This window comes from Staurois parvus, unplaced genomic scaffold, assembly GCF_062004578.1.
Source record: "Staurois parvus isolate SC_StPar_1 unplaced genomic scaffold, SC_StPar_1.0 ptg000299l, whole genome shotgun sequence".
Lineage (NCBI taxonomy): Eukaryota > Metazoa > Chordata > Amphibia > Anura > Ranidae > Staurois > Staurois parvus.
This window is the reverse complement of record NW_028318095.1, coordinates 22,340,018-22,355,981: the sequence shown is the minus strand read 5'-3', so window position 1 is coordinate 22,355,981 and position 15,964 is coordinate 22,340,018. Positions and strand designations below refer to the sequence as shown.

Here is a 15,964-nt window from a genome sequence, read left to right as displayed (position 1 = left end):
TGTGTCTTCTCTTATGCATTCTTGGCAATTTCCACACCTGTCTTGGATAGGACAGCTTAATTCAGTGAAAATGACCATCTTGCCGAAATTGTTATACTATTTTCACACCCTCCCAGTGCAGGTTACTCCTCAATTTCTTTGGTTGATTCAGGCGAAGATTATGCGTTTTTATCTGGGCCGATAAACGCCCCAGGAGTTTCCAGAACTAAGCTTTTTGTTCATAGACTTTAGGGTGGTCTTGGGGTACCGAATGTATCTAAGTATTATCAGGCAAGCCAGATTGCCCTGCTATCTATGTTGCATGCTTCCTCAGACGTTCCTCTTGGAGTCCTGCTGGAACTACCTAATTGTGCCCCTATTGGGAGCATTGATGCTTCTATGGCTTACCCCTGCCTGTGCCCTACGGCACGAGTCCGATTTTGTTCCATGGCATACAAGTGTGGGATTCGGTAAGTTACTCCAGTGGCCTGATGTCACCTTTCTTGCCTTTGCTCCCAATTACTAACAACGATCTCTTCCTACCGGGTTTAGATCAACCAAGGGCGTTTTCTTGGTGGGTGGCCAATGGTTTTTCGCAGGTATGACACTTTTTGACTTCTTGGTCCTTCCCTACCTGGAATTTTCTTCGGGAGTCACAGCATGTTCCACCGGCGGAATTTTTTCATTACCTTCAATTGAGGCACTGGCTGATCTGATTACAGGGCACTTCTGCTTTCCTGTACGAGAAATCTGCCTTTGAATTGCTTTGCCAAAGCGCCCAGGCGCCCCGGGCCTTATTTCCCTTCTTTATGCAGCTTTGAACAGGCACACAACGCATACTTCTCTTTCATATGTTGTTCAGTGGGAGCGCGACCTGGGGGCAGATGTGGATCTGGAGGACTGGAATAGGGCCTGGTCGCTTATAGCTAAATGTTCATTTAATACGACCACGCTGGAGGCGGCATACAAAGTATTGTTTCGCTGGTATTGGGTTCCGGCTCATTTGGCCCAGGCGAACCCTGCCTGCAGTCATCGATGCTTTCGGGGTTGTGGTCATCGTGGTGAAGTATTGCATATCTGGTGGTCATGCCCGAGACTGCTTCGGGATGCTTGGTATGCTTTGCTTCATTGTCCCATACCGGGCCTCTTGGCTCGTCAGCAGAAGTTGGCTTCCTATTTGTTTTTGTCGGCCACTAGAAAAATTGCTCAGGCCTGGGAGAGCCCGTTTGTCCCTCTTCAAGGGGTGCGGGACCGTATGACCGCTATGATGCTCAATGAACAGATGTTGAGTATCTGCAACGACTCCCAACATAAATTCTTGAAAATATGGGAGCCGTGGTCGCAATATGCCTTTCCCACGCTCCCCCTGGCTAGTCTGGGGATGTGATGTTGTTCGGCATTGGTGTTCTTGGATCCCTGCTCTTGGTTTTGTTGTCTTTTTTTCTGTTGTACTCCGCCTTTCTTCTCTTTTTTTTTTTGTTGCTGTTTGTTTTTGGTGTGGCAGTGGATAACTGCCTTTAGTTTGATTTACTATCAGTGTTATACTGTTTTGTTATTTAAGTGCCATTAATAGCCCCTGCGTAGGTGCAACTTTGCGCTGTTGGTGTTAGAGCACTGATTTTTCTAATTTTCTAATTTTTTATGTGCAATTGATAGCCCCTGCATGGGTGCGATTTGTTGCTCCTGTGTTAAACTGTTACAAATTAATAAAACCATTGAAATACAGAAAAGGCAGGAAGAGGACAAAGGACTGGTCCTCAACATTGCCTGCGGTCTCCCTGCAGTGGCTCTTTTCTGCATTACTGACTTACCATGCCTTGTTCTGGACTTGCTGTGCCTGTGTGGAGGAAGCCATCTTGGTAGAATCAGGGTATTTGTCTTTTCAAAGCAGAGCTTTCAGCAAGGGGAACAGTGAGAAGCACAGTAGTGGCATCACCAAATATTACTCCAAATCTCATGAGAAAGGTGTTGAGGTAGCAATCCCTTGGATCTTTTACTGTAGATATACAGCTACCTCACTTACCAGGAATTTCACTTTTTTCCCAGAAGGAATTCAAAACAAAAAGGTGCATTTTCAAGGTACTGCTTAGACACAATTATCACTTCTACATGTTCCTTATAGCATAGCAAAGCTTCACATTTTGAATTCAGTTTCAAAAAATGTAGGCTATTTTTCAGGACATTTCAGCAGCTTTGTTAAAATGTAATAAAAGTACATTGTAATGGAACTAGCACAAGAACCTAGAATTGTCTTTAGACAAGTCTTCTGCAATCTTCTGCACAGCAGCCCCCAAAATGGAAGTAGGAGGGACAGTTGAGTCAGTCAGCTGCACTTTAAAAGGCAACCTGCCTAAAAACTCTGGCTGACCTCCATATAAAAACCATATTTGCCAAACGGTTATACCGACACACTGCCATCAACACTTGATCACTGATGGAAAACAAGTGTGCAGATTAGGACAGTTTTATAGAAGTCATAAGTCCTTATCTGCAAGGCTGCAGGTTACTGATTCCAACACTTAGAATTTGCAGATGCAGAAGTCTGTACATGTTTTTCTAATAAGAGGTTTCTTTAAGACAGTTAACATATTTACAGAAGAAGAGGAATGCAAAAAGAGAACCCTATCAGTGTGCTGCTACTCCTCAATTGTTCAATCACAAGGTGGGTTCTAGACCAGGCTCTATCACATAACTTCACTGAGGTCCAGGACCTCTCTAGGATTCCTGGATCAAAAACATATGTATTTTAATTGTGTTTTTAAATTTTTGACTGGAGTTTAGCCTAGACTAGTTAATTATTTTGAAAGTTATAAAAGAGAAATAACTATAACAAATTCAGATTCAAGCTTCAAGACTTCAAACTTATAACCCTCTCTCAACCTTTTAAACACAAAGGAACCCTTGAAACAACATTCTCAGGGTCTCAGGGAACCCCAGCTAAAAATGACTATATTTACAACTCATGATACATTAGTCTGACAGTCAGTGGGAAGAATGCTACTTACACTTGTGGACAATCGGAAGAATTACCCCTTACAGAAAGCTAAAAAGATTTATTAGGAACTTATCTGGGAGGCAGAAATTGCTCAAGGAACCTTTAGAAACCTCTGCAGGAACCATAGGGGTCCATGGAACACTGGCTGAGCCTTAATGTTTTATTTTTTATGTAGCAGGGGCAATTTAGACACTGTCCGTAAGAAACGGTACCCACCTATGGGGAGGTTGCTGGAACAGAACTAGGAAGGCCACTGACAGTTACTAAGCGAGGTCAGCAAATGTTTTCCTTACAAAATGATGCACAATTGGGCCAATGTACAAAAGTCAAATGTGTGAATATTTACTTCAGTTATTCAATCAGATGAAATAAGTAAACAGGAATGTGGTTTTCACATGACTGGATAACTGAAGTAAATATTCACACAATTTACTGCGTGATGATCTTTTAAAACTCCTTTAGTAAATAAGCCTCAATGCTTCACAAACTATGAATTTCGCATTTTAAAAAGGACTTGACAACATACCTCAAACCTGGAAAGTATCCATGCTGGCCACTGTACACGTACTGACCACTGCACTTGCTAAAAAAACCTAGTTAAAATCTTCCTATGCCTTAAATTATTGTAGTTTTTATTATTGAGCAAACACATTTTACCAGCAAATGACTTTGGACATGATGCCAATTAAGTACACTGCATAAAGCCTTGTGGCAGACAGTACAAGTTGATTCTCTACAAAAAACATTTAACGTTAATTGAAAATTGTAAATACAAATGTGAGAAAAACTTTACTCATATGTACATATACTTTAAACAACACCCTATATTAAAATTTATAATACACTCACCGATGGATTAAATTATGAGAATGCAAATAAGCTAATCCCTGCAGTGCTCCATGTGTAATTGCGGCAATTTCATTTTCTTGCAATGGCTTTTTGTGTACTGAAAGAAGAGCATTAAATATTAAAACAGCATATACCCAACAACCTGTAACCTTTAAGGTTAAATTACTAACATTTATCACTCTGACTGGTACCAAGAATAGGCGGCTTTGATGTCTTAACTCATATGGATCAAGTGCTAGTAAATTACAGTTTCCTTCTATAGAATTTGTAGATAAAAGAAAAATAAAATATAAAAACACACCAGCACCAATTTTCTAAAGTTTAATTTCTATGTTTCTAATAAAGATTGGTGACTCCGCAGACTACTGATCTTTACTCCAGCCCAAGACCTATCTTTCAGCTCAGTGTTTGCGCTGGGAGCACACTCTTAGCACACAAACATCGAAAGCATAGTGACATATATTCTGAGCATAAGAAATGAACTTTTAAAACATTATAAGTTTCATTTACGTCAATTTAGGAATTACCTTCTAATAAGTCTGATGCAGATCCTAAGCAATATTCCATGACCAGCTATGAAGAGAAGAATATAAGTATTAACGTTTTGCAAAATATTATACAACACAGATCAACAAACTGCTGCTTAAGGCTACTTTCACACTGAAAGGAAGGACGTTGCTGATGGTCAAGCTAAATGACCACAAGAAGACAAAGTCAGAATGGGGGCAACCATCAAGAGGGTACTAGTGACCTAAACAAATATACTACCAAGCTCAAGGGAGCCTAAAGGCTGAGCAAGAGTTAGTGAAACAATCTGCGACAGTGCCACACATGTGAGGTTATCGCCGCAAAATATCGGAGTGAGAGATGTAATTCTAGGGCCACAATTCACGGTTAACTCTAAACAGATGATCTATAAAGACTTTTAAAGCATCCTCTATGAATAATTGTAAGCATGCTAGTTTCTAGCAATTTCACAGTTGTGCCCAAAGTTGTATCTTAAAATGTTTGGTACCCATTTACTTGAGGCAACTCCATCTTTTATGTTTTATAAAAAAAACTGGGGATTACATTGTATCGTAGTGTGTGGACCTGAAAATATGAGTTTGATAAACAGCTGTGCAAATGTTGTCTGATGCAATGGCCACCATTCTATTTTCCAGGGTACAGTTTAAAAAAAAAAAAAAAAAAGCAAAAACAAAAATAAACTGCCCCAGTAGGGACCTTGCACCAGGTATACCACAGTTCTGACCTATAAAGCACCCTGCAGCTAACTGCACATTACACTGCATGCCAATGGGGGGTGAGCACCGCAGGATCCAGTACAAAAGAAACATTACAGGTTGGCGGGGTTTGGGGTATAGTGCTCCATGGTGCTACCAAGAGTTCCACAGATCCAGAGGCTGCAGACATAGCTGAGAGAGAGAAAGAGAGAAAGACAAAAAATGTTTCATCATCTACAGACACTAGAAGACTGAGGCTATTTGGGAGTGCCAGGGGTTATACATGGGGATGTCCATGTGGCCTTTTTTGCCAGTGTCCAGTCACCTGAAAGTAGCTGCATATAACCCAGTCATAATGATTTAAAGAAGCCGGATGCCTGTACTGTACAATCAGTAAATGTATCTCTAGCAGCAAACAATCTCCTAAATGAGAAAGCACGATCCCAACAAAATGAGGTAGTAAAATTAAAATCAATGACAGAAAAAGAATAGACTTCATGCTTTTCCTACAAGAAACAATAACCCCAGTTATATTTATTAAACAATAGCATAGGAATTTTCAAAATCAATATATAAACCGTATATTCACTGCGCAAATGAGATGTAAAAATATATAAAAAAAGAAAAAAAACACATAATAAATCACTCACCTAAGTCAATAAATGAGTGCATAAAATGTGTAAGCACGCAGCTGCCCTAATAGTGAATAATGCAATAATCACCTCATGAACCAATGATGAAAAAAAGCAGCGCAAAAAAAAAAAAAAATAAATATAACACACACACACACACACGCACACACACACGCAGAGCGAAAATATAACACAAAATAAAACGCTGTAAATATACACAAATATTTTAATCATTTGACACAAGTCCATCAACTGAAAAATGAAAATTGTGATGAAGAGCAAAGTCCTTACTGATACACCGAAATCACCACGTAAAACATAACGATAATTAAGTGCACTCAGATATCACCACGTGCTCCAGAGGAAAACCTCCCCCAATTCAGTAGCACTCACCAGATATCGTGGCCTATCCAAACCTGATAGGCAATAGCGCTTATGGCGAGTGTCAGCGTAGTACAGACCATCAATCAACAAGCCCTTCATCAATTAGAGAATGATATGATGACGGGACATCCTCCAAACTATTACACTCTGTAATCAAGGAAAGATGTAAAAGGAAACTCATGGCATGAATCCATTAAAAAACATTTATTGTGTAGAAAGTATTGCACTCGCATGAAATAAATGAAAGCATGCCAAAATATTCACAATAACCGAGAATGGTATCTGTATATCACATGAAGTGAGCGTCTCACCCGCTTTGATAAAGTCAAGTGACGAAACACGTGTCAGGGTCGAGCCGCACGACATAGTCTGTAATGAGGCATCCACCTTACATCCCCCGCTGGAAGTGACGTATCACTCGCATGCAGCGAGGAGGATCGAGTGAGACGCTCGCTTCATGTGATATACAGATACCCTTAACGGTTATTGTGGATATTTTGGCATGCTTTCATTTTTTTCATGTGAGTGCAATATTTTCTACCCAATAAGCGGCTTTTAATGGATTCATTCCATGAGTTTCCTTTTACATCTTTCCTTGATTACAGAGTGTAATAGTTTGGAGGATGTCCCGCCATCATATCATTCTCTGATGAAGGGCTTGTTGATTGATGATCTGTACTACGCTGACACTCACCATAAGCGCTACTGCCTACCAGGTTTGGATGGGCCAAGATATCTGGTGAGTGCTACTGAATTGAGGGAGGTTTTCCTCTGGAGCACGTGGTGATATCTGAGTGCACTTCAATCAATCAATTATCGTTTTGTTGTTTACGTGGTGATTTCAGTGGATCAATAAGGACTTTGCACTTCATCACAATTTAAATTTTTCAGTTGATGGACTTATGTCAAATGAACTAAATATATGTGTATATTTACAGTATTCTATTTTGTGCTATATTTTCTCTCTGCTAGTGAGATATTATATAATTTATTTTTTGCGCTGCTTTTATCCACCATTAATAGCATAGGAATGTCCAGCAATTTATTTCAACTGCTAATATTTTGGTTAGGGAAGAATAACTTTTTGTTTTTTTCCCCAATGAAAGACAACATTGGTATTGGGGTTAGGTTCCTTCACACCAATGTTGGCAGAAGCTGTGAAAAACTGCGCTCAATCATGCTAACAATAACTGTAAATGGGTGTAATTTGCCTGTGACAGCGTACAGTAGCAGACAGGGAATAAACATCCCAAAGCAATAACAGTTCTACAAGAAAACAATTTTATCTACTAGACTGGCTACATGACTTGTCAAAAATCACTTGCAATTTGAAAAGGTAACCGCATATCAAAAGAAGCCTAAAATTATAGTAGGGGAATCTAATACTTTGTTTATATTCTGGTATTAGCGAGCTTCTGGGAAGTAAATATGAATTCACAATAGTTTGTAGAGATACTCAGTTTGGAGTAAAATATCCAATAACACACAAAAGACACATCAAGATCCACTGAGACCATGCAGATACAGTGATAACACAATGGCACAGTGGTATTTGAGTGAAATGATTCTTACCCATGCTGTATGCTCCCTCAAATAGCAGCCTTTATATTCTATACTGTTTGGATGTTTTATCCTTTGAAGAAATTTCACTTCTTTGATGATATCCTGCCATTTCTGTAGAAGGAAATATATATAAAAAAAATCTCTTTCATATGACCAGTATAAAAAAGTGATAAAGAAAACAACACACACACACACACTAAAGAACTATTTTAAGAGGAAAACATCTAAAAAGGGCTACAGTATTTCTTCAGAAATTTAAACAGGTTGCCTTTGTAAAAAGGTATTAAAAGACAAAACATATTAAATACCTGAGAAGTGTTTTACTTTAATATAAGACAAATTGGAGATTTGTACATCAAACCAGAATAGAATCATTACAAATAAGAAAAAAACATTTGAGGACATTAAAGACGACTAAGTAGTTGCACTTCTGCTTGGCAGTGCTAGGTTTGACGGTTTGAATCTCAACCACAGCACAACCTGCTTTGAGTTTGCATGTTGTACTTGTGCCTGCGTGGGTTTCCTCTGGGTACTCCGATGTCTTCCCACACTCCAAAGACATGCTGGTAGGTTAAATGGCCCTAGTATGTATATGTATGAATGTAGTTCGGGACGTTAGATTGTAAGCTCCTTGCGGACAGGGACTGATGTGAATGTATAATACATATGTAAAGTACTGCAGAAAATTGACTGCGCTATATAATTACTGTAATAAATAAGAAGTTCCCTTGATGGCAGAAACTGGATGGGGAGGGTGAAGGTCCCCTTTAACTGCATCTCACAAGCAGATTATAGATTAGTGTTATACTACACAATACCCCCTGCTGAGTGATCATTAACCTACATTCCAACTTTTACAGCTAGCAGCTGATGCTATGAACTGCTGTTAGCTATCAGGCTGGGTTATCACTGACAGCTCAAGTTCCCAATAAAAATGGGAAACCAGGCTGATGGCTCTTGATTACAAGTGTTTAAAAGTATCAAATAAATCTTTATATATTATTTAAAACAATGTAAAAAATATTTAGGTATAACTACTGACAGTTACAGTCACGTTAACCAACACGGCTTTGGCCTGGACATCTAGGCTTATATGACGACTGGTCACAAAAAGGATATAAACCCTACAGTCACCCAAGTTCATATACACAGTGGCTGAAAGGATGGATAAATAAGTATATGTTCCCATACCTGGTAGATAACCCACCATGCCAAAAATGGGGTGTGAAAGAGTATTAGGCCAAATGGCACAAAGCACTTTGGTCACAAAAAAAAAAAAAAGTCAGATTTATTTTGTACACCTAGAAAATCCTTTTCACTGTGTTCCCTGCAGTACACAATTCTGTTCTAGAGCACCACCTATTGGTTAGAATGCCAACTGCAGAAATGGATGTTGGGTACAAATAAAAACAAGCCAGCCCAGGAGAGACTCATGCTGCTGGAGGCCAAAGCCCCTACAATATGGAACAACCTCAGTTAAATGACACAGAAGTAGAAAAAAACCCAAAATGTTTTAACACACAAGCAAGTCAAAGCCAGAGGGGAGTGCGCTCTGTCCTCCAATGAACACAAGTATGAAAAATTAAATCGTCACTTTCATTCATTTTGAGGACACAGCTCTGTTCTACTGGGATATGCTAAAGTACACAAGATCCCCGGAAAAAAATGATAAAATAATAAAAGAAAAGAAAGCCAGAATAAACGCCTCAAGAGATAACTATACAGACTAGAGTGCTGCCTGCAGAACTCCCAAAACTGGCATCAGCTGTTGCTGACCAAAGAACAAAGTGGCCACATTACAACCCCAAGAAACCTGTGGCTGAAAGTCCAGTATGCACTTACCACTCTCAAAGAATATGCTGTGAGCGCAAATGGTAGTTCTCAGTGCTTACAAGAATATGCCTGAACAACACTTTGCCGGGCCCAGTATGAGTCTGTAGTAGTCAATGCTGCAAGGTCCTTATGTGGCCCTCTACAACTACAGAACAGGAAATCTGATATACAAAACTCAGACGCAGCATTCAAATACCGTACACCCTATTCACCCTAACTATATCCAAAGAATATTTAAGGCAATTTTTATATTAGGGTGGCAGGACAAGCATATCCTTATGAAGATTCAAAAATGGAGGCTTGCAAGACATCGCTACCAGCTCCAACACACTACGTACCAATAATGGGTGCTGGAAATGCCTCTTTTTGAGAGTCCAGCAGGACCTGCTGGTGGTAGGGGGTGACATAACTGGAGGGGTGATGTGCATAATGCTCAGAATAAAGGTGCAGACAAGTTCCAAAGGATGGGGAAATAAAACTGCCAATACAGACACCTGACCGTTAATAGTGCTTAATGCCAACCACAACTCCACCCTATGCTGGGGGGAACACACACAACACACACACACACACACACACAACACACGCGCGCGATGAGCAATGAAGGAGACTTAAGAACTTTCACCACAGATAACTTTACAAGAGGTGGCATTACAGGCATTAAGCATAATGTGGACAACTGCATCTGATAGCCCTCTGTCCCTCAGCAATTGTAATTCAACAAGCAAACTGACAGTGGGACATTTAGAATGCCCTTGACTTCTATCTGATGATGTAGCCGATATGTGCTTACCTGACAGGTAAGCACATATTAAGAGTGTAGCAATCCCATAGTCACCAATCTGCCCTAGGGTTCTACAATCTTGCTACAAACCTGTTCACCTTTTGATTAAGGTAAGTAAAACATCTAGCATTCCCCAATGCAGGTAGATTTGTTGCAAAGCGTCTAGATAAAAAGGGCCCACTCCAGACCCTTTTTTTAAAACCAAGATAGCCCGGCTGTCAATTTCCTCCCTCTGGTATATGTATTACAGACAAAGGCAGCAAGGGATTCTCTGCCCAACACTTCCACTGCTGCCATTATGCTCTTGGACTATAGCCTGACCAACACCCAAATTGTCTATACATGCCAACATTGTGGCATTATCTGACTGCCCCTGTACAGGATGTCCCTCCAGGAGGTTTGTCCAGCAAAGCAGAGCCCATCTGATCACTCAAAGTATCAGCACACTGATGAAAAACAGGGACTCCTCCAGGCTACAAGAACCCTGGGTGGCCAGAGACCCATTACTCCTCCTCAGTTGTGGAAGCTGGCATCTGTCGACACTTTCCCATTGCAGAGGAAGAAAGGACTTCTCAGCAGCACGAGGCAGCAAAACTACCAAACTAAAGATGACTTTGTCAGGGGACTTACCTCTATTTCCCTGCTCAGTGTTGCAGAATCTAGTGCTGTACTGAGTTGCTGAGGTGCTGAGCAAAAGGAATCTCCTTGAAGACCGCAACTACACGACCAAAAAGGGGCATGCAGCAAATTTACAACCAAATGAGATCTTGCTGCAGGTGAATCTGAAGTTTTAGTTTTCGTAGTTTTTCCAATGGAAGGAGTCTGAATGATGCAGATCAGGCATGTAAGATGCCACATGCAATAAGAGGTCATCCAGGTACCTCATAAATCTGCTTCTGTCTTGACCTTAAGGCCACTAACACTTACAGCAATATCTCAGTGAATAACCAAGGCGTCATGGCTAAACCGAAGAGCAAGGCTGCAAATGTGTCTCAACTACTGTTAAGCGCAAAATCAGCTAGTGCCTCTGGTAAATTGGTACATGCAGGTATGCATCCTTAATAAATATAAAACTCAGAAAGTGCCCCTGATGCAGGGACACCACTACCCAACAGAACAATTCCATTATAAACTTGGATTTTGATGAAAACATTCAACACTAAGACTCTGGAAAGGTCCCACTCTGCCCTTCTTGGTCACTGTGAAAAAGTTTAAGTAGAAACCTTTGAACCCTTCCACAGGCAGAAATGGAACCACAACCCCTGGGCCAGGAGTCTAAAAGTGGCCAGACGTTAGTCTAATAACCAGAGTAGAGAGGTGTAGGCTGAAAGTGAAAAAGAGGTTCCTGAGTCCAGTGCAGCATCGCAAACATACTTCAAAGCCCTGTACCAGCTGCTCTGCCAAATCATAAGCATGTGAAGCTTTATCCTCCTCTAAACCCTTCTTATAAGAGTTTTGCCTAGTCCGATGGGATCTGTGAAACAAGCACCAATGCCAAAACAGGATGCAGTAAGGATATCATGTACTGTAAAATGTGCTCTGTTTGGGGTGCTTTGATTCCATTGAAAGACCACTAGCTTTTCAACCAAGGGTTGGGTTAATTTACAAATAGGGATATACAATGTAGTACTGTAGGGTTGCTCTTCTATCCCCATAACCCACCACAGAAGGGCAGACCTCGACAAATCCCAGGCACCAGCTCACAATGGCGACTAGAAATTGCGTCCTGGCGCCAGTTTTCACACACACTGCTTTCCACACAGACTTCTAGGTGAAACCGCCTCCCATAGACTTCAATGGGAAAACAAGAGAACGAGAAGGCGCTTCTAAGTGCAGTAAATGCATAACGGTTAATAAAGAACGGTTAATAAAGAACGGTTAAAAACACTTACAAGAGTGATAAAACAACAGGCTCAATAAATACACGTCTCTGCGGAGCTCTTGTCACTGTATGTCAGCCCGCTGTGCCAGCCAGTAATTGCAGAGGGAGCTCAGGATGTGATGCCAAAATGGCCAGCGCTCTTCTGGGAATGCTGGAATGTACGCTGTCCGCATGGAACACAAACCAGAAGTCATGCATTTCGGAGCATGCATGGAACACCCCCTTCTTCATGACCGAGCACAAGGAGTGATAGAGCCATATAAATAGGGAAAAGGGATGGGAACAGGGCGGCACTAAAAATGTATGTGTAGGCCCCTAAAAATCAAAGCCAAAGAAAAACCTTACGGTTTGGACGAGCAGTATAAAAAAAATATTTAAAAAAACAGGAAAAGAATATAAAAAGGAGGAATGTTCCCGCCTCTTTTCCCTATTTATATGGCTCTATCACTCCTTGGGCTCAGTCATGAAGAAGGAGCGTTCCACGTATGCTCCAAAACGAGTCACCACCCCCTGTTCACGCTCCACGTGGACAGCGTGCCTTCCAGGAAGATCATTGGCCATCTTGGCATCACATCTTGAGCTCCCCATGCAGCTGCTGGCCGGCACAGTGGGCTGACAGAGTGACAAGAACCCCTGCAGAGATGTCTACAGTGGATAAAAAAAAAGTCTAAACACCCCTGTTAAAATGGCAGGTTTCTGAGATGTAAAAAAAAAAATGAGACAAAGATAAATCATCTCAGAACTTTTTCCACCTTTAATGTGACCTATAAACTCTACAACTGAGTTGAAAAACAAACTGAAATCTTTTAGGGGGAGGGGAGGAGGGTAAACATAAAAAACTAAAATAATAAGGTTGCATAAGTGTGCACACCCTCTTATAACTGGGGATGTACCGGTGTTCAGAATTAAGCAGTCACATTCAAAATCATGTTAAATAGGAGTCAGTACACACCTGCCATCATTTAAAGAGCCTCTGATTAACCCCAAATAAAGTTCAGCTGTTCTAGTAGGTCTTTCCTGACATTTTCTTAGTTGCATCCTACAGCAAAAGTCATGATCCGCAGACAGCTTCCAAAGCATCAGAGGGATCTCATTGTTAAAAGGTATCAGTCAGGAGAAGGGTACAAAAGAATTTCCAAGGCATTAGACATACCATGGAACACAGTGAAGACAGTCATCAAGTGGAGAAAATATGGTGCAACAGTGACATTACCAAGAACTGGGTGTCCCTCCAAAGAAGAGAAGCAAACTGATCTTGGAGGCTGCCAAGAGGCCTACAGCAACAGTGAAGAAGCTGCAGAAACGTCTGGAAAGTGCTGGCTTTGTGGTACATGGGACAACAGTCTCCCGTATTCTTTACATGTCTGGGCTATGGGGTTGAGTGGCAAGACAGAAGCTTTTTCTTACGAAGAAAAACATCCAAGCCTGGCTACATTTTGCAAAAACACATCTGAAGACTCACAAAAGCATGAGGGAAAATGTGTTATGGTCTGATGAAACCAAGATTAAACTTTTTGGCCTTAAGTCCAAAAGATATGTTTGGTGCAAAAACAACACTGCATATCACCAAAAGAACACCATATCCACAGTGAAGCATGGTGGTGGCAGCATCATGCTTTGGGGCTGTTTTTCTTCAGCTGGAACTGGGGCCTTAGTCAAGGTAGAGAGAATTATGAACAGTTCCAAATACCAGTCAATATTGGCACAAAACCTTCAGGCTTCTACTAGAAAGCTGAACATGAAGAGGAACTTCATCTTTCAGCAAGACAATGACCCAAAGCATACATCCAAATCAATAAAGGAATGGCTTCACCAGAAGATAAAGTTTTGGAATGGCCCAGACCCAAATCCGATCGAAAATCTGTGGGGTGATCTGAAGAGGGCTGTGCACAGGAGATGGCCTTGCAATCTGACAGATTTGGAGTGTTTTTGCAAGGAAAAGTAGGCAAACATTGCCAAGTTAAGATGTAACCCTCTCCCACAATCTCATATACATAAATATAAATGTAAATGTCCACACCTCAATCCAAAAATATAAAATTGTGTAATAAAGTCCAAAAATAGAAAAAAAAAAAATGGAAAGTAAAGTCCAAATAAATAACAATAGTCCTTTTGTGTGTAAAACATCCAAAGAATATCCAAAAATATCCAAAAATATCCAAAAATATCCAGAATCTTCCTACTCAATCCAAACGATCGTGTCAAAGCAGTGCCACACTCTGTAAAGGGATATGGTTGCAATTACCCTCTTGTTGTTTAAATAGAGGACATATAAAATACTTAAATCCCCAAGGTAGCCTTCCTGCGAGGTGCGTCTTCCTCCCAGGAATAGACAGTGGGGTCCCTTTTTCTTCCAAGGTCAAATCCCTCAAAGAGACCACGGTCCCCGTATCTCTCGGGTGGAAAATAGGAGCAAACTCAGTGGAGTGTCATAAAAGTACACTTTAATTAGGTAGACTCACATTTCAGTTAATACCGTCCATCTCCCCCTCCGTTCGTTCGTACACAGAAACAAAAATGGCCGCGCTGCTCCTTCCGGCTGCAGCGTCTGAGCGTCTGACGTCACGACCCTGACGCGTTTCGTCACTTCCGACTTTTTCAGTGACGAAACGCGTCAGGGTCGTGACGTCAGACGCTCAGACGCTGCAGCCGGAAGGAGCAGCGCGGCCATTTTTGTTTCTGTGTACGAACGAACGGAGGGGGAGATGGACGGTATTAACTGAAATGTGAGTCTACCTAATTAAAGTGTACTTTTATGACACTCCACTGAGTTTGCTCCTATTTTCCACCCGAGAGATACGGGGACCGTGGTCTCTTTGAGGGATTTGACCTTGGAAGAAAAAGGGACCCCACTGTCTATTCCTGGGAGGAAGACGCACCTCGCAGGAAGGCTACCTTGGGGATTTAAGTATTTTATATGTCCTCTATTTAAACAACAAGAGGGTAATTGCAACCATATCCCTTTACAGAGTGTGGCACTGCTTTGACACGATCGTTTGGATTGAGTAGGAAGATTCTGGATATTTTTGGATATTTTTGGATATTCTTTGGATGTTTTACACACAAAAGGACTATTGTTATTTATTTGGACTTTACTTTCCATTTTTTTTTTTTTCTATTTTTGGACTTTATTACACAATTTTATATTTTTGGATTGAGGTGTGGACATTTACATTTATATTTATGTATATGAGATTGTGGGAGAGGGTTACATTGGATTATTGAAAAGGTGTTTGTTGTTTGCACTTTCAAGGGTGAAAGTTTGACTTTTCAGAAGGGAGCTATAGAGTATTGGTTTGTATTACAAGTTAAGATGTGCCATGCTGATACTCATACCCAAAAAGACCGAGTGCTGTAATAAAATCAAAAGGTGCTTCAACAAAGTATTAGTTTAAAGGTGTGCACACTTATGCAACCATATTATTTTAGTTTTTAATTTTTACTTCCCTCCATCTAAAAGATTTCAGTTTGTTGTTCAACTGAGTTGTACAGTTTATAGGTTACATTAAAGGTGGAAAACGTTCTGAAATGATGTATATTTGTCTAATTTTTTTCATCACAGAAACCTGGCATTTTAACAGGGGTGTGTAGACTTTTTATAGCCACTGTATTTGATGAGGCTACTATTTTATCACTCTTGTAAGTGATTTTAACTGTCCTTTATTAAAAGTTCTGGATTTACTGCACTTAGAAGCACCTTCTTGTTCTCTTGTCTTCTCACCTCAGAGTCCGCTTCACACTCTTAGAGGTGCTGCCCAGTGCATGTTTCCAGTTATCCTATACACCATGTCATCTTCAAGTTGATTGTCTCCATAGTAGATGCGCCCTACGAACTTTTCT

General features: G+C 40.7%; 1 protein-coding gene across 1 annotated transcript in view; it reads right to left on the bottom strand.

Annotated features, from left to right (window-relative positions):
- TAOK1 (TAO kinase 1) overlaps positions 1-15,964 on the bottom strand; it is a 181,160-nt gene that overhangs the window by 62,839 nt on the left and 102,357 nt on the right. The window contains exons 5-7 of the mRNA XM_089683020.1: positions 7,635-7,736; positions 4,351-4,396; positions 3,824-3,920 (exon numbers count right to left, since the gene is read on the bottom strand). Coding sequence (XP_089539146.1) covers positions 3,824-3,920; positions 4,351-4,396; positions 7,635-7,736 — 245 coding nt within the window. The remainder of the gene's footprint in view (positions 1-3,823; positions 3,921-4,350; positions 4,397-7,634; positions 7,737-15,964) is intronic.